At 56.6% G+C, this 16,309-nt stretch overlaps 2 protein-coding genes across 2 annotated transcripts; both read left to right on the top strand.

Moving 5' to 3' along the window:
- The first annotated feature begins 67 nt into the window (after positions 1–67).
- On the top strand, positions 68–2,191 carry HOXA9 (homeobox A9). Its single transcript, XM_047097423.1, has 2 exons — positions 68–716; positions 1,820–2,191. Exons 1-2 carry the CDS (start codon positions 137–139, stop codon positions 2,056–2,058), a joined length of 819 nt encoding a protein of 272 aa, XP_046953379.1. The 5' UTR covers positions 68–136; the 3' UTR covers positions 2,059–2,191.
- A 6,922-nt stretch (positions 2,192–9,113) lies between these two features.
- Positions 9,114–12,058, top strand: HOXA7 (homeobox A7). Its single transcript, XM_047096007.1, has 2 exons — positions 9,114–9,563; positions 10,539–12,058. The coding sequence occupies exons 1-2, from the start codon at positions 9,185–9,187 to the stop codon at positions 10,868–10,870; spliced, it is 711 nt and encodes a 236-aa protein (XP_046951963.1). The 5' UTR covers positions 9,114–9,184; the 3' UTR covers positions 10,871–12,058.
- Positions 12,059–16,309: the final 4,251 nt, after the last annotated feature.

The raw sequence follows: 16,309 nt of genomic DNA, 5'->3' as shown, positions 1-16,309 counted from the left end.
AATGGGGGCGCGGGCGCCGGCAACTTATTAGGTGACTGTACTTCCCCCCCCCCCGGTGCCACCAAGTTGTTACATGAAATCTGCAGTTTCATAATTTCCGCGGGTCGGGCCGACCGGCCAGGCGCGGGGCACAGCGATGGCCACCACCGGGGCCCTGGGCAACTACTACGTGGACTCGTTCCTGCTGGGCGCCGACGCTGCGGACGAGCTGGGCGCGGGCCGCTACGCGCCCGGGGCCCTGGGTCAGCCTCCCCGGCAGGCCACCGCGCTGGCGGAGCACCCCGACTTCAGTCCGTGCAGCTTCCAGTCCAAGGCGGCGGTGTTCGGCGCCTCGTGGAACCCGGTGCACGCGGCGGGCGCCAACGCGGTGCCCACTGCAGTGTATCACCACCACCACCACCACCCCTACGTGCACCCCCAGGCGCCCGTGGCGGCGGCGGCGCCGGACGGCAGGTACATGCGCTCCTGGCTGGAGCCCACGCCCGGCGCGCTCTCCTTCGCGGGCTTGCCCTCCAGCCGGCCTTATGGCATTAAACCTGAACCACTGTCCGCCAGAAGGGGTGACTGTCCCACGCTTGACACTCACACTTTGTCCCTGACTGACTATGCTTGTGGTTCTCCTCCAGTTGATAGAGAAAAACAGCCCAGTGAAGGCGCCTTCTCCGAAAACAATGCTGAGAATGAGAGCGGCGGAGACAAGCCCCCCATCGATCCCAGTAAGTGTCTCCTCCCTTCAGGCCGGCCGCCGCCTCCACGCCGGCCACCAGGATCTGCCAGCCCTTCAGCTTTCTCTTGAGCCTGTCTTCGCCTGCGCTGGGAGCCTCTTGAGCAGGGGCCGGGAACCAGAAGTTGCTGTTTAGGATGCCTCGGATGAGGCCCCAAGTCCAGGGAGCAATGACAAGCTGGTCGCCGGGTTTCGGGGGGAGGGGAGGCGGCTGCCGCCGAGAGAGAGAGAGAGAGAGAGAGAGAGAGAGAGAGAGAGAGAGAGAGAGGAGGGCGGGGCGGGCGCTGCTGGCCGAGCCAAGACCAGCAGCCCCTCTTCCTGGCTGCCCGGTACCAGGACAGCAATACTTTGGGCCGTTCTTCGAAAGCAGCTCGGCAGAGAGAATCTTTTGTGCGGCTAGATGTCCTGGAGCGGCGGCAGCAACTGCAGCCTAGACGCTGGAGAAGACGGCCGATTCCTTCCACTTCTTGCCTTCAGCCAGTGGCGGCGTAAATCCTGCCCAAGATGAGGCTGTAGGAGACCGGGCCACGAGGGTCCCCGTGCAAGATTATTCAAATAAAGTGGAGAAGTGATCAACGCCCTCGGGGCGCCTAGGGGCGCCAGGCCGGCTGCCCAGCTCTCACGGCCTTCCAGAGAGGTCAAAGGAGTGGGGGAAGTAGAAGGAAAGGTGGGGAAGGCGAGAGAGAGCGCTCGCGCGTGTGTTAGTGAGAGGGAGAAGAGAATATTAATGCTGCACGAACACAGGGCAGGGTGGTTTCGCCCTGCCTGGCAAGAGGAAGATGTATTTCCAAATTTCACTCTTTGCCCTAAGTGCAGAGGGTGGGAAGGAGAGGAAAAGGACAGGAGGGCAGAGGAAGAGAAAAGAGGGCCTCTGAAGGGAGGGGGAAGCTGAGGTTTTACTGCGTGCAATTGTAAGTGACCGTTCCTCTGTCTGTCTGCCACCGTTCCATTGTGTCGGAGGTCCGGCAGCCTTCCCTAACCAATTCAGCAGCGCCCGGCACTTTGGCGGGAGACCCGAGGAGGTTCCCTGGCCCCCAGCAGAGGGGGGTGGGTAGTGCCTCTCCTCCTCCTAAATCCCGTCTGTCTCCCTCGCAGGCAACCCGGCTGCCAACTGGCTCCACGCGCGCTCCACGCGCAAGAAGCGCTGTCCCTACACGAAACACCAAACGCTGGAACTGGAGAAAGAGTTTCTGTTCAACATGTACCTCACCAGGGACCGCAGGTACGAGGTGGCCCGACTGCTCAACCTCACCGAGAGGCAGGTCAAGATCTGGTTCCAGAACCGCAGGATGAAAATGAAGAAAATCAACAAGGACCGAGCAAAAGACGAGTGATTCGACTGGAGTTCATTTAGAAAAGAGAGCGCGAGCTAGAGAGAAAGAGAAAGGACTGCCCGTTGTCCCCTTCTCCCACCCCCATCCCACCCCAGCCTCCACCACCCCGCACAAAGCGGCTCTAAACTCCAGGCCTCATCTCCCCCTGGCAGACCCGGCTCAGGCTGGTTCCTCAGCCTGCCGCTTTCAAGGAGGAGGTATTGTAAGCTTTCCATTTTCTATAAGAGGAAAAAAAGGTGTGTGTGGGGGGGAGAGCATTAGTGCTGATGGCTGTGTGTGCTAGCTTGTATATATATTTTTAAAAATCTACCTGTTCCTGACTTCAAACAAACAAACAAACAAAAAAAACTACCTTTTTGTAATGCACAACTGTTGATGGCGAGCTGTATAGTTTTTAGTCTGTGTAGTTAATTTAATTTGCTCTTTGTGCGGCAGAGCGATCTGCCCAGATACTTGAACACTGTGTTTTATTGTGGTGATTATGTTTTGTGACTCAAACTTCTGTGCTGGGTGACGCACCCGTTGTGATTGTGAAAGCTAGAAAATTCAATTTCAACTCAGGTTGTTGATGAGGGAGAAAAACAGTTGCATAGAGTATAGCTCTCGGTAGTGAAATATGTCTTCTGTATAACTAGGCTGTTAACCTTTGATTGTAAGCTAGCTGTAAGGATTTCCCAGTGAAATAAAATTTTAAAAGAAAGAAAAAGTGTTCTCCAGGATGCACAGATTCATGGGTTTTCTCCTCTTTTGAAATGCGGGCATTTTAGTCTCTACATACTCTATAGACCTGTCTTATCCATTGTATATATAATCCACATATTAAAGAAAAATTAATCAGACAAGCTTGCATATTGTTCTTGCACCGGATGAACATGGAGGAAATTCGGAGCTATACATATGTGCAGAAGGTTACTACCTATGGTTTACATTTAATTTTAGTCGGGGGGAAAATGAATGCTTATTGTAATGGAGTTAATTTTATTGATAATAAATTATACACTATGAAACCGCCATTGGGCTACTGTAGATTTGTATCCTTGATGAATCTGGGGTCTCCATCGGGCTCAACATACACTGTATATTTTGCAATAGTTACCTCAAGGCCTACTGACCAAATTGTTGTGTTGAGATATTTAACTTTTTGCCAAATAAAATATATTGATTCTTTTCTATTTATTGCGGGTCAGCTCGTTGCACCTTCTTCTCTGGGACAGGGGAGCGTGGGGGAGAGTCTCTGGGTGGGGCCGGGCCGGACTGGGGTGGAGGAGGACAGAACCCCGGTTTTACCTCTGGCCGGCTTTTAGAGCGGGAACCTGCTGGGCTTCGCTCCCACTGGGGCCAGCTGCCGGGCGGCGCAAGCAACCGAGGAAGGCTAGGAAACAAGGGGAGGCGAGGCCCGGCTCCTGGTTTTGACCTGTCCCTTTGGCCGGGAGGCCCAGAGGCCTCTGAGGGGCTGGGCTGCAATCCCAGTATCTTTGTCCAGTAGCAGTGAAAGGCCACTCTTTGCTCCGGGCGCCCCGAGAAATTTCCGCAGCCGTGGTCCACTGAGACTCCTGGAGCCTTCCCCTGGCATTGTGGGGGGGGGGGCAAGGAACGGGAGGGCAGGACCGAGAGCTGAAGGGCCTGCCTCCTGAGGAGTCTCCGAGGAGGGAAACAGGAGCCCGACTGCCCCGACGCGGCCGCCAGGACAGACATTTGGGGGCCCTCAGGGGACCCAAGCCTTGCGCCCCCGCACCTCCGCGTCCTGTCAAGCTGGCCCAGGGGATTCTGGGACCTGCCCTACGCTCCCCTCCCAAGCACAAGTCCTGACAGAGGCAGGGCCTAGGCAGCCGACGAGCCTGAAGCGCCATAAAAGAAAATGAGGGCTGTTACCGTTTATGGGGTGTAAAAGGCTGCGGGGGGAACGGCTCCAACTTCGGAGGCCCAAGCGCCTTATAGATGTGGCCAGAGGGTTCAGCCTAGTCTCCCCCCATTCTTTTCTCGCTCTCCCCGCCCTCCCCCCACCACCCCGAGACTTCTGGAAAGTTATCTGTGTTCTGATGCGTAAAGGGGGAACCAGGGAGCCGGAGGATGGGGCTTCCCCTCACGCCCCCACCCCCACCCCGCCGCCAGGTTGGGACGCCCTCTGTTGTTGCAGACAGAAGGAACTTCAAAGAATGGGCAGTTAAGGGTGTGCCATAAAGGCCGGGTCTGCGAACTGTCTGGAATTCGGCCCTTAATTAGTTTACAACTGTCCAGCCCCAATTAAGATTTTCCACCAAAGCCCTTTCATTTGTTTGCTCTGTCTGCAGCCGATAAAGCGGCTGCGGAAACAGCTCTTTTATGGGCACTGCCCTCTCGGCAGCGTAGATTCCGGGCTCCATGCACACTCCCCAGGGACAGGGCCCTCGCCCAGCTTTGGGGTAGGGTGCCCGGCCCGCGGCGCCAGCGGACGAAGTTCAGGCCGCGCTGCTGGGGCTGCAGTGCCCAGATTCGGCCAGCAGATGGCAGTATGGCTCCACGCAAGAGGAGCCCGCGCCGCCATCTCCCGCCGCCGTAACCCTGGGAAGTTCCTAAGATGTCGACTTGACGCTAGCCTTTCTCGAATGGGAGCCCCAGATTTGAATGAACTGCGGTCGTATATTTTCTGTGCTGCTCACGCCGGGCCGGAAACCTCGCTGGGAAACAAGCAAGCGGTGGGGCTCGCCGGACCTGCACCGTTCCCTCCCCTGTTCCTTTCCCGGATTCCGGAGGCCTGTCGCTGCGTGGCTGCAGCCGTCCCGCGGCTGCGGGGCTATCGCTCCAGGCGCGGGGGTGGTTCTAGGGTCATCGTCCCCAGCCCCGGACAAGCCTCGGGGCAGCGCAACGCTCGGAAAGCCCGGCTGACCAGCGGACAGACACAAGGACTAAGGCCTACAGCCCCGGGACTCGGTGACCCCCCCCCCCAGAGGGTGTGCACAGGGCGCATACCTTGGCCAAGGGCCCGGCGGCGGCCGGGGAGGCTCCCTAACGCTGCGCCCTGGTACAAAGCCCTGTGACCCAGCACCCGCAGGAGAGCCAGGACCCCAGGACCCGGGCTGCATAAGTGACAATAAAATTTGGCGGCTGGATATGGGGAGGGGGGGAGGCATTCTGGTGACTTTCCAGTGTGGGTTTAGCGGTTAAGTTGCGCGGGATGGGGAATCCCTGGGAGCAGGCACACCGGGAACTGTTTTGATTGTTCTAAAATAAATGCAATATTTAAAATAATTATAACAACATATCCTAGCTCCAGAATGGGAGCTCACGTCGTGAAAGCTGCTCTTGGTTTCTCTCGCCACCGGATTTTTTTTTTTTTTTTTTTTTTTTTTTGGCAGTGGAGCTGCTTAGGCTACTCCGGTTTCCCCTGCTCAGGAGGCGAGGAGGAGGGAGGGGACCCCAATCTAGGCCCAGCCTATCCCGGACCCTGGGCGGGGAACACGCCCCGGAACCTTCCAGGAGGCGGCCACGAGTTGCGGGTGCGAGGATCAGCCCTTGGTGCAGAATGCTTTCAGAGGGAACACGCAAAGCAAACAGAGAACAAACACTTCGAAGCACCCCGGAGCCCTGTGAACACGCCACGCGGTGTATTTATTTGGGTTGTAATAGTCTCTGCCAAGCCCACAAAATGTTTACAACCTGCATCTCCGCGCGGTACACGCTGTAAAACTGGCGACTGGATTTTGGCTGACAGATCTCCTGAGCGTTTCTCTCTCCTTCTCTCTCTTCCTCCCTTCCTCCCTCCCGGCCGTCCCTCTCCTCTCTGTTTCTCCATTTATATACACACGTTGGTATTGAAGACACACGCCCTCATTATCTTTCCTCCTATAATACACAGTATTTCACAGCATCCGATTGTAAGAAGGGTTTTATAGCTTCCCCGAGAGCCGCCCGTGGCCATGTAGCCAAGCTGCAGATACAAAGCTCGATTTATGTAACTACAAATAAATGGCGAAGGAGCAGATCGGTGGCCACCGCTTCTCTCCACCGAGTATGGAGGCCCCAGGTAGGTGCCGGCCGGTCGAGATCTCAGAGGCCTCACGGACAGCCACGCGGGGCCTTTCTTGCCCTTGGCCGGCTGGTGGCTGGGAGGCGGCTCTCCCGCTCGGCTGCCTGGGAAGCGCTTCCCTGTTAGCCGCGCAAACAAAACCCCCCCGCGTCAGCCCCAGCTCGTTTGCACTCGTCGGGGATGGATTTGTCCCCGCGCCGCGACCAGGGATTGCTCAGTGGATGAAGAACCGATGCGCAGCTCGCCCGAGGGGCGCGGGTGGAAACGTTCAGACACGCAAATCGCCAGCCACCGGACCTGAGACAGGCTCCCTTCGCAACCCCAGGGCTGGCCTTAACATTCTTAGCTGGATTTAAATATTGAGGACGATTCGGGAACAAGAAGCAAGGGAAATACATTCTGTCTGGTAGGGAGGAACCCAGCTCCATGAGAGCGGTGAGGGGGAAAAAAATGCTTTTTTGTAAAGACAGCTCGGCTGATGAGAAACCCACCTACACGTGCCCGCTCCAGGCCGAGCGTCAAGGAGTATTTCTGTGAATATTATCACATATAACCCAGTGCATTTGTGTCTTTTCAGCCAAATAAGTAGGAAACCAATGGCTGGAGAACACGCGATTAAGGGGCCCTTACTGAAAGCCTGACTTTGGCCTTTCCGTTTTAAAACCCTGCCCCAGAAGGCAGGAGGAGAGAGAGGAGCCCGGAAACGAAAGAAAAAATTCTGCACCCGCGGGACTCGGCCCAGGTGGCTGACTTGGGCCCAGAAAGGCCAAGGCCTTGCCGGCGGTATCTGGATTCTCCTTGGCCCCAGCCGAGGGGCAGCGCGTCCTGCCAGGACCGTTTGGACCTGCGCCGGACCTGCGCTGAGCAGGGATGAGCTTGTGGCGTGGGCTCTCAGCCCTCTGGCGTTCCTTCCCGCGCTCCCTGAAATCTCTCCCCACTCGGTCTGGGTCATCTCACTTCAGGGCAGGTTTTACTCTAAACGCCATCGCTGTCTGCCGCTCCAGCCGCCCGAGTCTAGACAGACGGCGGCGGCGGCGGCGGGGCCCGGTCTTTCTCTTTGCATCTTGCTCTGTGTCACCCGAGGAACAATTTATTGGTCTAAAGCTGTCTAATTCCGCCTCTTTGATCTCCTAGCTTTCTTGCTTGCTTCGTCTTCCTTTAACTTTCTTATGTTTTTATTTCCTGCCAGAAAGCAATGCTATTTGGAATATTTGATGTTTCTTCCCTTCCCGTGTTACATCCTCCGTTCTCCAATCCAGACACGCTATCATCCTGATGCTTCAAAAAGGGCATCCCCGGATATTGCCCCCCCCCACAGCCCTTGTACCCCCAGGGGAAACCAGCAGGCGCCCACCTGCCCGGACAGCCCCTGCCTCCCCACCCACTCCCCTGGGCAGTCCATTAGGCAGGAGCTGGGACTCCACTGCATCCGGGTCTGGACCCTCTGGTTGCCTTTTGTGCTCCTGGGACCCCCTGAGAGGGTGCAGTGAACGGGGGGCGGCCTGGACTCTCTGAAAGTGATGGGAAGTGCTTTGTACACAAGGAACCAAACTCTATAATTTAGAGGAGAATTTCCGGGGCAATTCCATTGTGAGGTCGGGTTTATGGTGTGCAATCGAGCTGAGCAGTAAAAGGCATACTGACCTGCCGGCTGGGCTTCCAGCGAGGCCTGAGCAGTTTATGAGGCGTTTAGGGGAAGGGTTTGCCCCACCACACTCCACCGAGCGGTGGGCAGCAGGGACTTCGGCTGGTCCAACCCTGAGCAGGGGTTGGAGGCTTGGAAAGGTAAGCTCCATGCGTTGGGGACCTGACGGGAGGGAGGGAGACTATTGTGTGCTCCGCTCTCTGTGAGCCAGTCTTGCAAATGTGAAGACACCAGAGTCTGGGTGGCCATTTGAGAGGGGTCCTCTTATTTGTTTTGGTGGTCTCCAAAAGAAATGGAAATCCAGAGTGGGCTGAAGTCCCCAGGCACCTGGACCCCCTCTCTCCTTTCCAAACTGGCTCTACAGTATGTATTGCTTGTTCCCAGGCACTCAAGCCCTTGAGGAGCTGGCAGAGGCCCATGGGTGGCCCCCCCGTGCCGTCTTCCAGAACAGTCCCAGCGCTAGGAGTACCTGGAAAGGTGTGGGGCCCAAGGTTCCTCCAACCTTGGGGAAAGAGACTTGGTTCCCCTTGAACCAGGGGGAACCAGAGGTTGCAGGGAGGACAAAAGAGTAACCAGCTGTTTCTTAAGCTGCCAGAGACCAGCCAGGTGCCCTGGAGCGAATGCACGTACCCTGCCAGGACAGCGGTGTCCAGAAGGAGGGAGGGGAACCCCATGTTAATAAATCTGTTGGCAAATGAGGCTCATCAATAGATAAATATTTCACTGCTTCCTTTAAGGCGGATAAACAGTGTGCTGCCGATTAAGGAAAGGAAGCTGGGAGACGTTGACTTTATTCGAACCACATGGTTCCAGCTTGCGGTGGCGTTCTCACTGCAGCTGGAAGCGACACTGCGCCGGCCCCATCTGGATCAGAGTCTAAGCCGGCCTATCGCCCAGTGGACCTGGGCGTGGGGGGCGGGTGGGGGGACGCGGGCAAAGAACCCATCTGCCCAGAGCTGAGACTTGCCCGTGGGCTGCTGTAGGGCGGGCGGGTGCGCACTGCGCAGAGACCCTCCCTAGGCTGGGTCAGTGGACAGGACGGGGGTAGGGAGGGCCCGAAGGCTTGGTCCAGAGTTCAGTGATAGGCAAAAAGGAGGCTGTGCTGGGCCGACCCCGCGCGGCCTCTGCAGACTAGGCGTCCAGGTTGTGGTGGACTGAGCGCTCGCACGGAGCCTCGGGGTCCTTTTCCCGCGGGACGCGCCAGGCGGGCCAGGCGCGGGCAGATTCGTTGACCACATATTTGAGCCTCTTCCCCTTCCATTCTAGGCTGCCGCTGGCCCCGCGGAGCGAGACCACCTGTGAGGGCTGCTGAGATTGGCGGAGGCGGTCATGTGGGCGGTCACGTGCTGCGGCGAGCTCGGTCCAAAAGAAAATGGGGTTTGGTGTAAATCTGGGGGTGTAATGTTATCATATATCACGCTACCTCGTAAAACCGACACTGAAAGCTGCCGGACAACAAATCACAGGTCAAAATTATGAGTTCTTCGTATTATGTGAACGCGCTTTTTAGCAAATATACGGCGGGGGCTTCTCTGTTCCAAAATGCCGAGCCGACTTCTTGCTCCTTTGCGCCCAACTCGCAGAGAAGCGGCTACGGGGCCGGCGCCGGCGCCTTCGCTTCGACCGTACCGGGCTTGTACAATGTCAACAGCCCCCTCTATCAGAGCCCCTTCGCGTCCGGCTACGGCCTGGGCGCCGACGCCTACGGCAACCTGCCCTGCGCCTCCTACGACCAAAACATCCCCGGGCTCTGCAGTGACCTCGCCAAAGGCGCTTGCGACAAGGCGGACGAAGGCGCGCTGCACGGCCCGGCCGAGGCCAATTTCCGCATCTACCCCTGGATGCGGTCTTCAGGTAGGCGCAGCAGCTAGGCGGGCCGGGTGGGTGGGCGGACGGACAGGCAGAAGGGAGCGCGGGGCTGGGGAGCGCGGAGAGCCGAGAGAGGCGACTGGGAGCCGGCGGCCCCGTGACTCCTGGCGGCGCTGCCTTTCTGGTTTTAATTAGAGTCGAGGCGCCATAGCGTGGAGAGCCCGTAGCATTGTATGTAAATGAGGCTCATAAAACTTTTTATGACCCAATTAATGGGTTCGATCCTCGTAAATTTATTTAACTCCATTTGCCTTGGAATTTTAACATTTTGCTCGCTATTCTCTCTTTCTCTCTTTCTCTCTCCCTTTCTTCTCTCCCTCCCTCCTCCTTTTCCTTTCAGCCTGGCTTTTCTTTCTCAAAAGAGGAAGAGCCAAACCCTTCATCTGGGCCCCTCTAACGCCCCAGTGCCAGGGGCCATTTAAAGGCGGGGTGGGGAACCAGAGCGGAGACAGGGGGTCGGAGTGCCCTAGGAAGTTCCGGGGATGGGGGGGCGCGGTCTTCTAGGGAGGAAAGGCGCCCCTGGAGAGCGGACCGCCCGATGGTCACCCACTTGCCTAGCAAGAGGCGGGGGGGGGGAAGCGGTCCAGCTCTCCTTTGAATGGCAAAAGCGCAGCGTCTCCCACTTGCCCACACTCTATATTTACAATTTCCCTTTGTCAGGGGGAAGCAGGACATTGTGGAAGCCTAGCCGGCTGGAAAGGGCGGTTGTAAAGTTGGGATTCTGCGCCTAGCCTCCTCACAGAGCTGCCTGCGCGTCTGGCACCGCAGTTGGGGTCTTCCGCTAACACTCCCGCTCCTCCCCCAGCTCCGTCCCGGGGCGCGGGCGGAGGGGGACGCGCGCCCGGGCTAGCGCTGGGAGAAAGGTGCAGGCTCTGGCATAGCGGTCTGGCTAATGCACTGTCTTGTGTCTGTGTTGGCTAAACTGTCCGTGTGTCCGTGTGTCCACATGTCTGCTTCCAGGGCCCGACAGGAAGCGGGGCCGCCAGACCTACACGCGCTACCAGACGCTGGAGCTGGAGAAGGAGTTCCACTTCAACCGCTACCTGACGCGGCGCCGCCGCATCGAGATCGCCCATGCGCTCTGCCTCACCGAGCGCCAGATCAAGATCTGGTTCCAGAACCGCCGCATGAAGTGGAAGAAAGAGCATAAAGATGAGGGTCCGGCCGCCGCAGCCCCCGAGGGCGCAGTGCCCGCCGCCGCCGCCGCCGCCACCGCCACCGCCGCCGCCACGGACAAGGCCGACGATGAGGACGAAGACGACGAAGAGGAAGACGACGAGGAAGAGGAATGAGGGGCCGAGTAGGGGCCCTGGCTGCACCAGACAGTCGGGAAAGCGTCTTTAGAGACTCACTGAATTTATTTACAAAAGTGGAAAAAATAAAAAGAAAACGTGAAAAACAAAAACAAAAACAAAAACAACAATCCCCAACCTGCACCCATCTACCCCATTACCTATCCCAGCTCCCACCTTTTCTGGACTAAGCAGCCGCCTAGACTGGGTCCCCTTGGGGATCCCTCTGCCCCAAGGACTCCCAGCAGACACTCTCCCAACCCCGGCCGCCCAGTTCTGCACTGGCACGGCTAAAATACTACCTAGCACAGGCCTCGGCCAGAGGCAACCCCAAACTACCTATGGGCCCAGTCCCCAGTAGGCCTCCACTCCCAGGAAGCCCAGACGCGTCCCAACACTGGCAGACACCCAGCACCTCCCCCATACCGACAAGGACCTGATTTTCTCAGTACTACCTACTCGCCCCAAACTACCTATTTTGTGCTCACTGGCTCGCCTGCTACCTAGTGCCGGCCCCTTCCTCGGCCAGGCCCCTCTTGCTTCTGCCCAGCAGCCTTTGGGGTCCCTGAGGCTGCACTGAGAAGACGCTGGGGTCCGGGGACCAGGGTATTGGCTTCTATTTAAATTGAAAAATAATATATTTATTCCAAAGCATTCTAAGTGCTGCAACCTAGAATCCCTCCATCTCTGGTCTGGGCACCCCAAGTTCAGGCCCTTTACTCCCACTTCTGGAGGGGAGCACTCCCAAGCTAGCTGCAGACCTCTGGGTTAGCTTTGCTTAGTAGGACTGCAGAGATGCTCCCAGCCTCCTGCACCTCCCCTGGCCCCATGTCCTACTGTCCAGCCATGTTGAATATGTACACCCTGACTTTTCCTACAATAGCAAATATTGTATATTTGAACAAGATTTTTTTTTGTCATTTATATAGTCTTGGAGGTCATTTGTAAGGCAATGTCTTGACTTGGGAAGGATGTGTTAATGGGGTGACTTTGTAGCATGGTGTGTTGTCTTGAGCTAACTTTATAGCTGGTGGGGAGGGCTAATGCCCTTCTCAATGCCCTTCATCTCTTGTGTTGTCCTGCGTCCCCCCTTGTCCCTTTAGGCTTTAGCTTGGGGTTCCAGGAATGGGAAGGCATGCTTCCTGTCTTGCCCAGCTAACCGTGTTTTATGTAACAGAAAAATAAAGATGCTTGGTGACAAAGAAACATGGACTGCTTTATCTAGGGGGGCCTGGGAAAGAGAGGTGACCATGGCTGGAGAGCAAGCCCTGGGTATGTCTGCATGCCCAAAGGGGTCTTGGGGAAGCAAACATGGAAGGATGAATAACGTCCAGGTGTTGAGTGTCCATGGTTTGGTGTTTATGTGTGGCAGGTCCCTTTTTGTGTGGATTTGTATAGGTGCGTGTGTACCTCTTTTGTATGTGCATTTTTATGTATGTGTGTATTACTACAGGAATCCATAATTTTATGTATTTCTGTGTCCATAATTGAGTGTGTGTGTTTGTGTCTATAATTGTACATGTGCATTTCTCTGGAGATTTTTGTCTTGGTTTTGCGTGTGTGCACAAACATCTCCCGGATCTCTAGAAAACGGAATCTTCGGTAGATACATTATAGTCTATGAATCTCTCTAAAAACCCATAAATTCCGCGAGCAAATCCAAAATCCACCCTTTCCCCTACTGCTGTGGGGTGGGCTTGGGAAGGGGTATTACCCTGCCAATGATCCTGAATTTTCCATGAACCCAGCCCCATGCTAGGAGGTGGGATTCAGGCCCTTTGACGCAGCCCCCCTCCCACCCTGCATTCAGGCAAAGCAAGGGCGCCTGGGCACAGCACTGCAACTGAGGGGTAGAGGAAGGGGCAGGGACCGCAGACCCCCTGGCTGCGGAGCCTTGGCGGGGGCGTCCGGGTGCGGGGAAGGATGAGGGTCTGCGTAAGGGGCGAAGGGAGATGGGGACAGCGCAGAATAGCCTGAGCTCGGCGGGCGAAGACCTCGACTCCAGCCTCCTGCCTAGGTTGGGCCCGCTTCTTCTTGCTCTTTTAATAAAACCCGGCCCAACTGGGTTTGTAAAACCTGCGTCCCCAAGTCGGGGCAGCCTCGGTGGTAAGATGGCGCCGGTGTAAGAGCTGCCTCCTCTTAGTGATGGGGAAAGGGTCATAAATCCGTTGTTGTTTATGAAAATTTACAACTTTGCAATACAACTTTATGAGTTGTTCGGCCCTTCCATTGGCCGCTGTCGGTCATGTGGATGGGAACCGTGAACATGAACTTTTTTATAATTTCCCTTGCGAGAATAGAGCCGCATTCTTTTGCTCCGCTCCGTCCTGCCTGCTTCGGAGCTCTGCCTTCCAGCCGGGCTTGGCTGCGCTTTGTCCGGCGATGGCGAGCGAGACGAGGCCCCGGCCCGGCCCGGCCCGGCCGCTCCCGCTGGAGGTGGGGCGCGTCCAGTTCCCGGCGCCGCGGCGGCCGCTTCGCAACTCGCAACCTGGCTAATTTCCTGCGTCCTCTGGCACCAGGAAGGAGGACAATTCGTCTCCCCGGCTGCCCAAGCGACAGCTGTCAGAGGGGCAGGAGCTTCTGGGAGCCGCCATCTGAAGGTGAGACATGTGGGGAGACAGGAGCAAAGGTGGTGAGATGGCAGCCGGCGCCGGCGGCGGTGGGAGAGGGCACTAGGGCGGCTTTGAAGAGGGGCATACTCACCCTCGCCCACACTCACCGTTCACACTTGCCCCCCTTCACACGTGCCCGCGCGCGCGCGCGCACACACACACACACACACACACACACACACTCTCCTCTCTCTTGCTCACCATGGCAGTGAATGCCAGCCTCCTTTCAGTGGCACAGCGCCCTGGCATGGGGCAGGAGCACTGAGGTCTCTCCCCTCTTCCCCAGCGACCTTGCCGAGCCCAAAAAGAAGTGGCCCTGCCCTCCGCGTTCCTTGCCAGTCTCCCGGGTTTGGATTTTTTTTTTTTCATTCATGACCCAGTTGGCTCGGTTGAATTTCCCAACAATTGAAGACAGTTCCCGACCTGGGGAGGTGGGAAGAGGTGAGGGCAAAGTGAATTAATCGACCTGCTTTTTTATTAGTGTCAACACAGCACCTTCTATTCTGAGGGACTCGGTTTCTGGAGAGAAAGGTAGAATGAGGGGGAAAAAAACCAAACAAACAAAAACTTACTAATTCGGCCAGGTTCTTCTGCTGATTGCCTGCTTCCTTTCACGCGGTTTTCCGATGACAGATGTGTCTGAAGCGCGGGGAGAGGGACTAGGTGCGTGGGTGGAACTCTGTGTTGGAGGAGAGGATGGGGTTAATTGGCTGGGTGTTGCTTGGCGGGAAGTTTCGGTGCAGAGAATGTACTGGTGTTATTGAGAGTGGCAGGGGCCCGCAGCTAAGGTTGAAAGAAGGACGCAAACCGCGTCTGGGCGATAGGGGGACCCCACCACCCCCACATCGGCGCAGCGGGCCGCCGACCGCGCGCCCCACTTTCCGCGAGCCGGGAGGGGACTGTGAAGCCGCCCGGGAGGCACGGAGGGTACCGTGGGCACTGACTTTATGTGGAGCGGTGGCACAGACCGTTGCTTGGCCTGGGTGCGCGTCGGCCAGATTTGCCCCGGGAGCTTCCTGGGACTGCGACCAGAAACGATCCTGAGGTTCTGGGCTCGAGTTCTTTTTGTTTGTTCTGTGGTTCTGGTCGTTGTTGTTGTTTTTCCACCTTAAGATAATACCTTGGTGTGCATTAGAAAATTAAGAAGGGGCTGTAGATGTTTGGGACGTCCACCGGCGCTGTGGGTGCACTCAGGGCGGATAAAGCTGCGCGTTTGCGTCGCAGGGCCGCGGGCTGCCTGACTGCGGCTGCCGCGGGCAGATTATTTATTGCGACCGCGCTGGGCGCTCGCTGCTGCCACGCTGTGGCCGTCGCCGGGACCGACGCCAGCCGCAGCCCCGCGTCGTGCAGCCTGGCGCGACTGCTGCGCGGGCCCCTCAGAGATTCCCAAGCAGGCCGAGCAGAGGGGGGCAAGGGAGGACCTGAGGGGCGGCCTCCCAGGGCCTGTCGGGAACCTCCCCCGCCTTGGCCACCCCTGATAGGAGCTGGAAGCCCGACTAGACTCGGGTCCTCCCCCTACCCCCAGCGCCATGGAGACTGGTTGCACAGGCGGCCTGGCACGTTATGGCTGCTTCTGTCCAAACTGCGCGTCCCAAGGCGTCCCCGGGGCGCACGCTGGTTCGGGGAAGGCGCCCGCTTTGGGATTTTCAAATCGGAGAGACCATTCCTGGCCCCGAGGCCTGCAGGCCTGGCTGGCCCTGAGGAGGATTGGCTATGGCAAGGAAGGCGGGCTTTGGCGTCAGGCGAGGGCCTCTGACAGGCAGAGGCCGCACCTGTATGCTATGGGCTCTGGCCTGGGCTACAGATCCAGGCGGCCCGGGTGGCCCTCAAGGTCCACCCCACACACCGGCGGGCCGCCCTCCAAGCTGGTGGAGGTCGAGTGGGCAGCCCAGAGAAAGGGCGGACTGTGGGGCCCTGCTCACCATCCAGTCCCCCTTGAAGAGCAGCTGAAAGGTAAGTAGACCTTCTCTGTGGCTTTGACCTAGAAGAGAGAGTCCTGATAGCCATTCTCACTATCCCAGGAGAGGCTCCCTCCAGCGTCTGGGGCTCCTATTCTTGCCTGAGTGTGTGTGTGTGCCCCCCTCTCTCTCTCTCTCTCTCTCTCTCTCTCTCTATATATATATATATATATATATACATATGCACCTAAAGCTGGTTGGAGAAATAAATTGGGCCGTTGCCAACCTGATATGTACCAGCCTTGGCTAACACCTGGAGATTTCAATTTAATTTATTTTTTTCTGTCTCACTGCCTATAGAAGCTAGAAACACAATGGTTTTTGGCTCTTAGCTGAGAAATCAAATTCTGTCATTGTCTGGGGGGTAATTATTAGATCAAGAATCTAAGTCAAACCATAACAAATAATAACAATAGTAGTATATGTAGTCAACTGCCATCACTCCCAATGCTGTGTGAGACCTGGAGGTATGAAGCAGAAATTATAAATGTAAACATTTCTCAGCATCTCCCAACAGTTATTTTTGTCTTATATAGTAATAATTTGCTTGACGTCACTGTCATCTGATGGTCTTGTGTAGGAAACAATAACTCAAACATGATTTTCTTTGGACATAGCCTTAAAAAAAATAGTTCCCTTTAAAATTTTTTACTTGAGTTTTCATTTTCACCTATCGGGTCCATTCCCTGAAGAAATTCCAGGGAAATGTTACATTCTCTCATCTCCTGCCAGGCCCTTTTTACATATGCAAAGGAGAAACTTTCCCAGCGTGGATTGATTGGGGCACAGGGAGAAGGCTTCTGGGTGTAGACCCCATCGCGTGGGCAACAGCCACTTTCTAGGGTGCTTGCTAGGTTCTGTGGAGGCCA

This window comes from Lynx rufus, unplaced genomic scaffold, assembly GCF_022079265.1.
Source record: "Lynx rufus isolate CCGP_SWC_20201006 ecotype Redwood Valley unplaced genomic scaffold, mLynRuf1.p SCAF_4, whole genome shotgun sequence".
NCBI classification, from domain to species: Eukaryota; Metazoa; Chordata; class Mammalia; order Carnivora; family Felidae; genus Lynx; species Lynx rufus.
Note: the sequence above shows the minus strand (reverse complement) of the source record. Positions and strands in the feature narration are given on the sequence as shown.

Coding starts and splice junctions, on each gene's coding strand:
- HOXA9 (XM_047097423.1), top strand. CDS start 137: ATGGCCACCACCGGGGCCCTGGGCAACTACTACGTGGACTCGTTCCTG. Junction 717..1,819: donor CAAGCCCCCCATCGATCCCA/GTAAGTGTCTCC, acceptor TCTCCCTCGCAG/GCAACCCGGCTGCCAACTGG.
- HOXA7 (XM_047096007.1), top strand. CDS start 9,185: ATGAGTTCTTCGTATTATGTGAACGCGCTTTTTAGCAAATATACGGCG. Junction 9,564..10,538: donor CCCCTGGATGCGGTCTTCAG/GTAGGCGCAGCA, acceptor GTCTGCTTCCAG/GGCCCGACAGGAAGCGGGGC.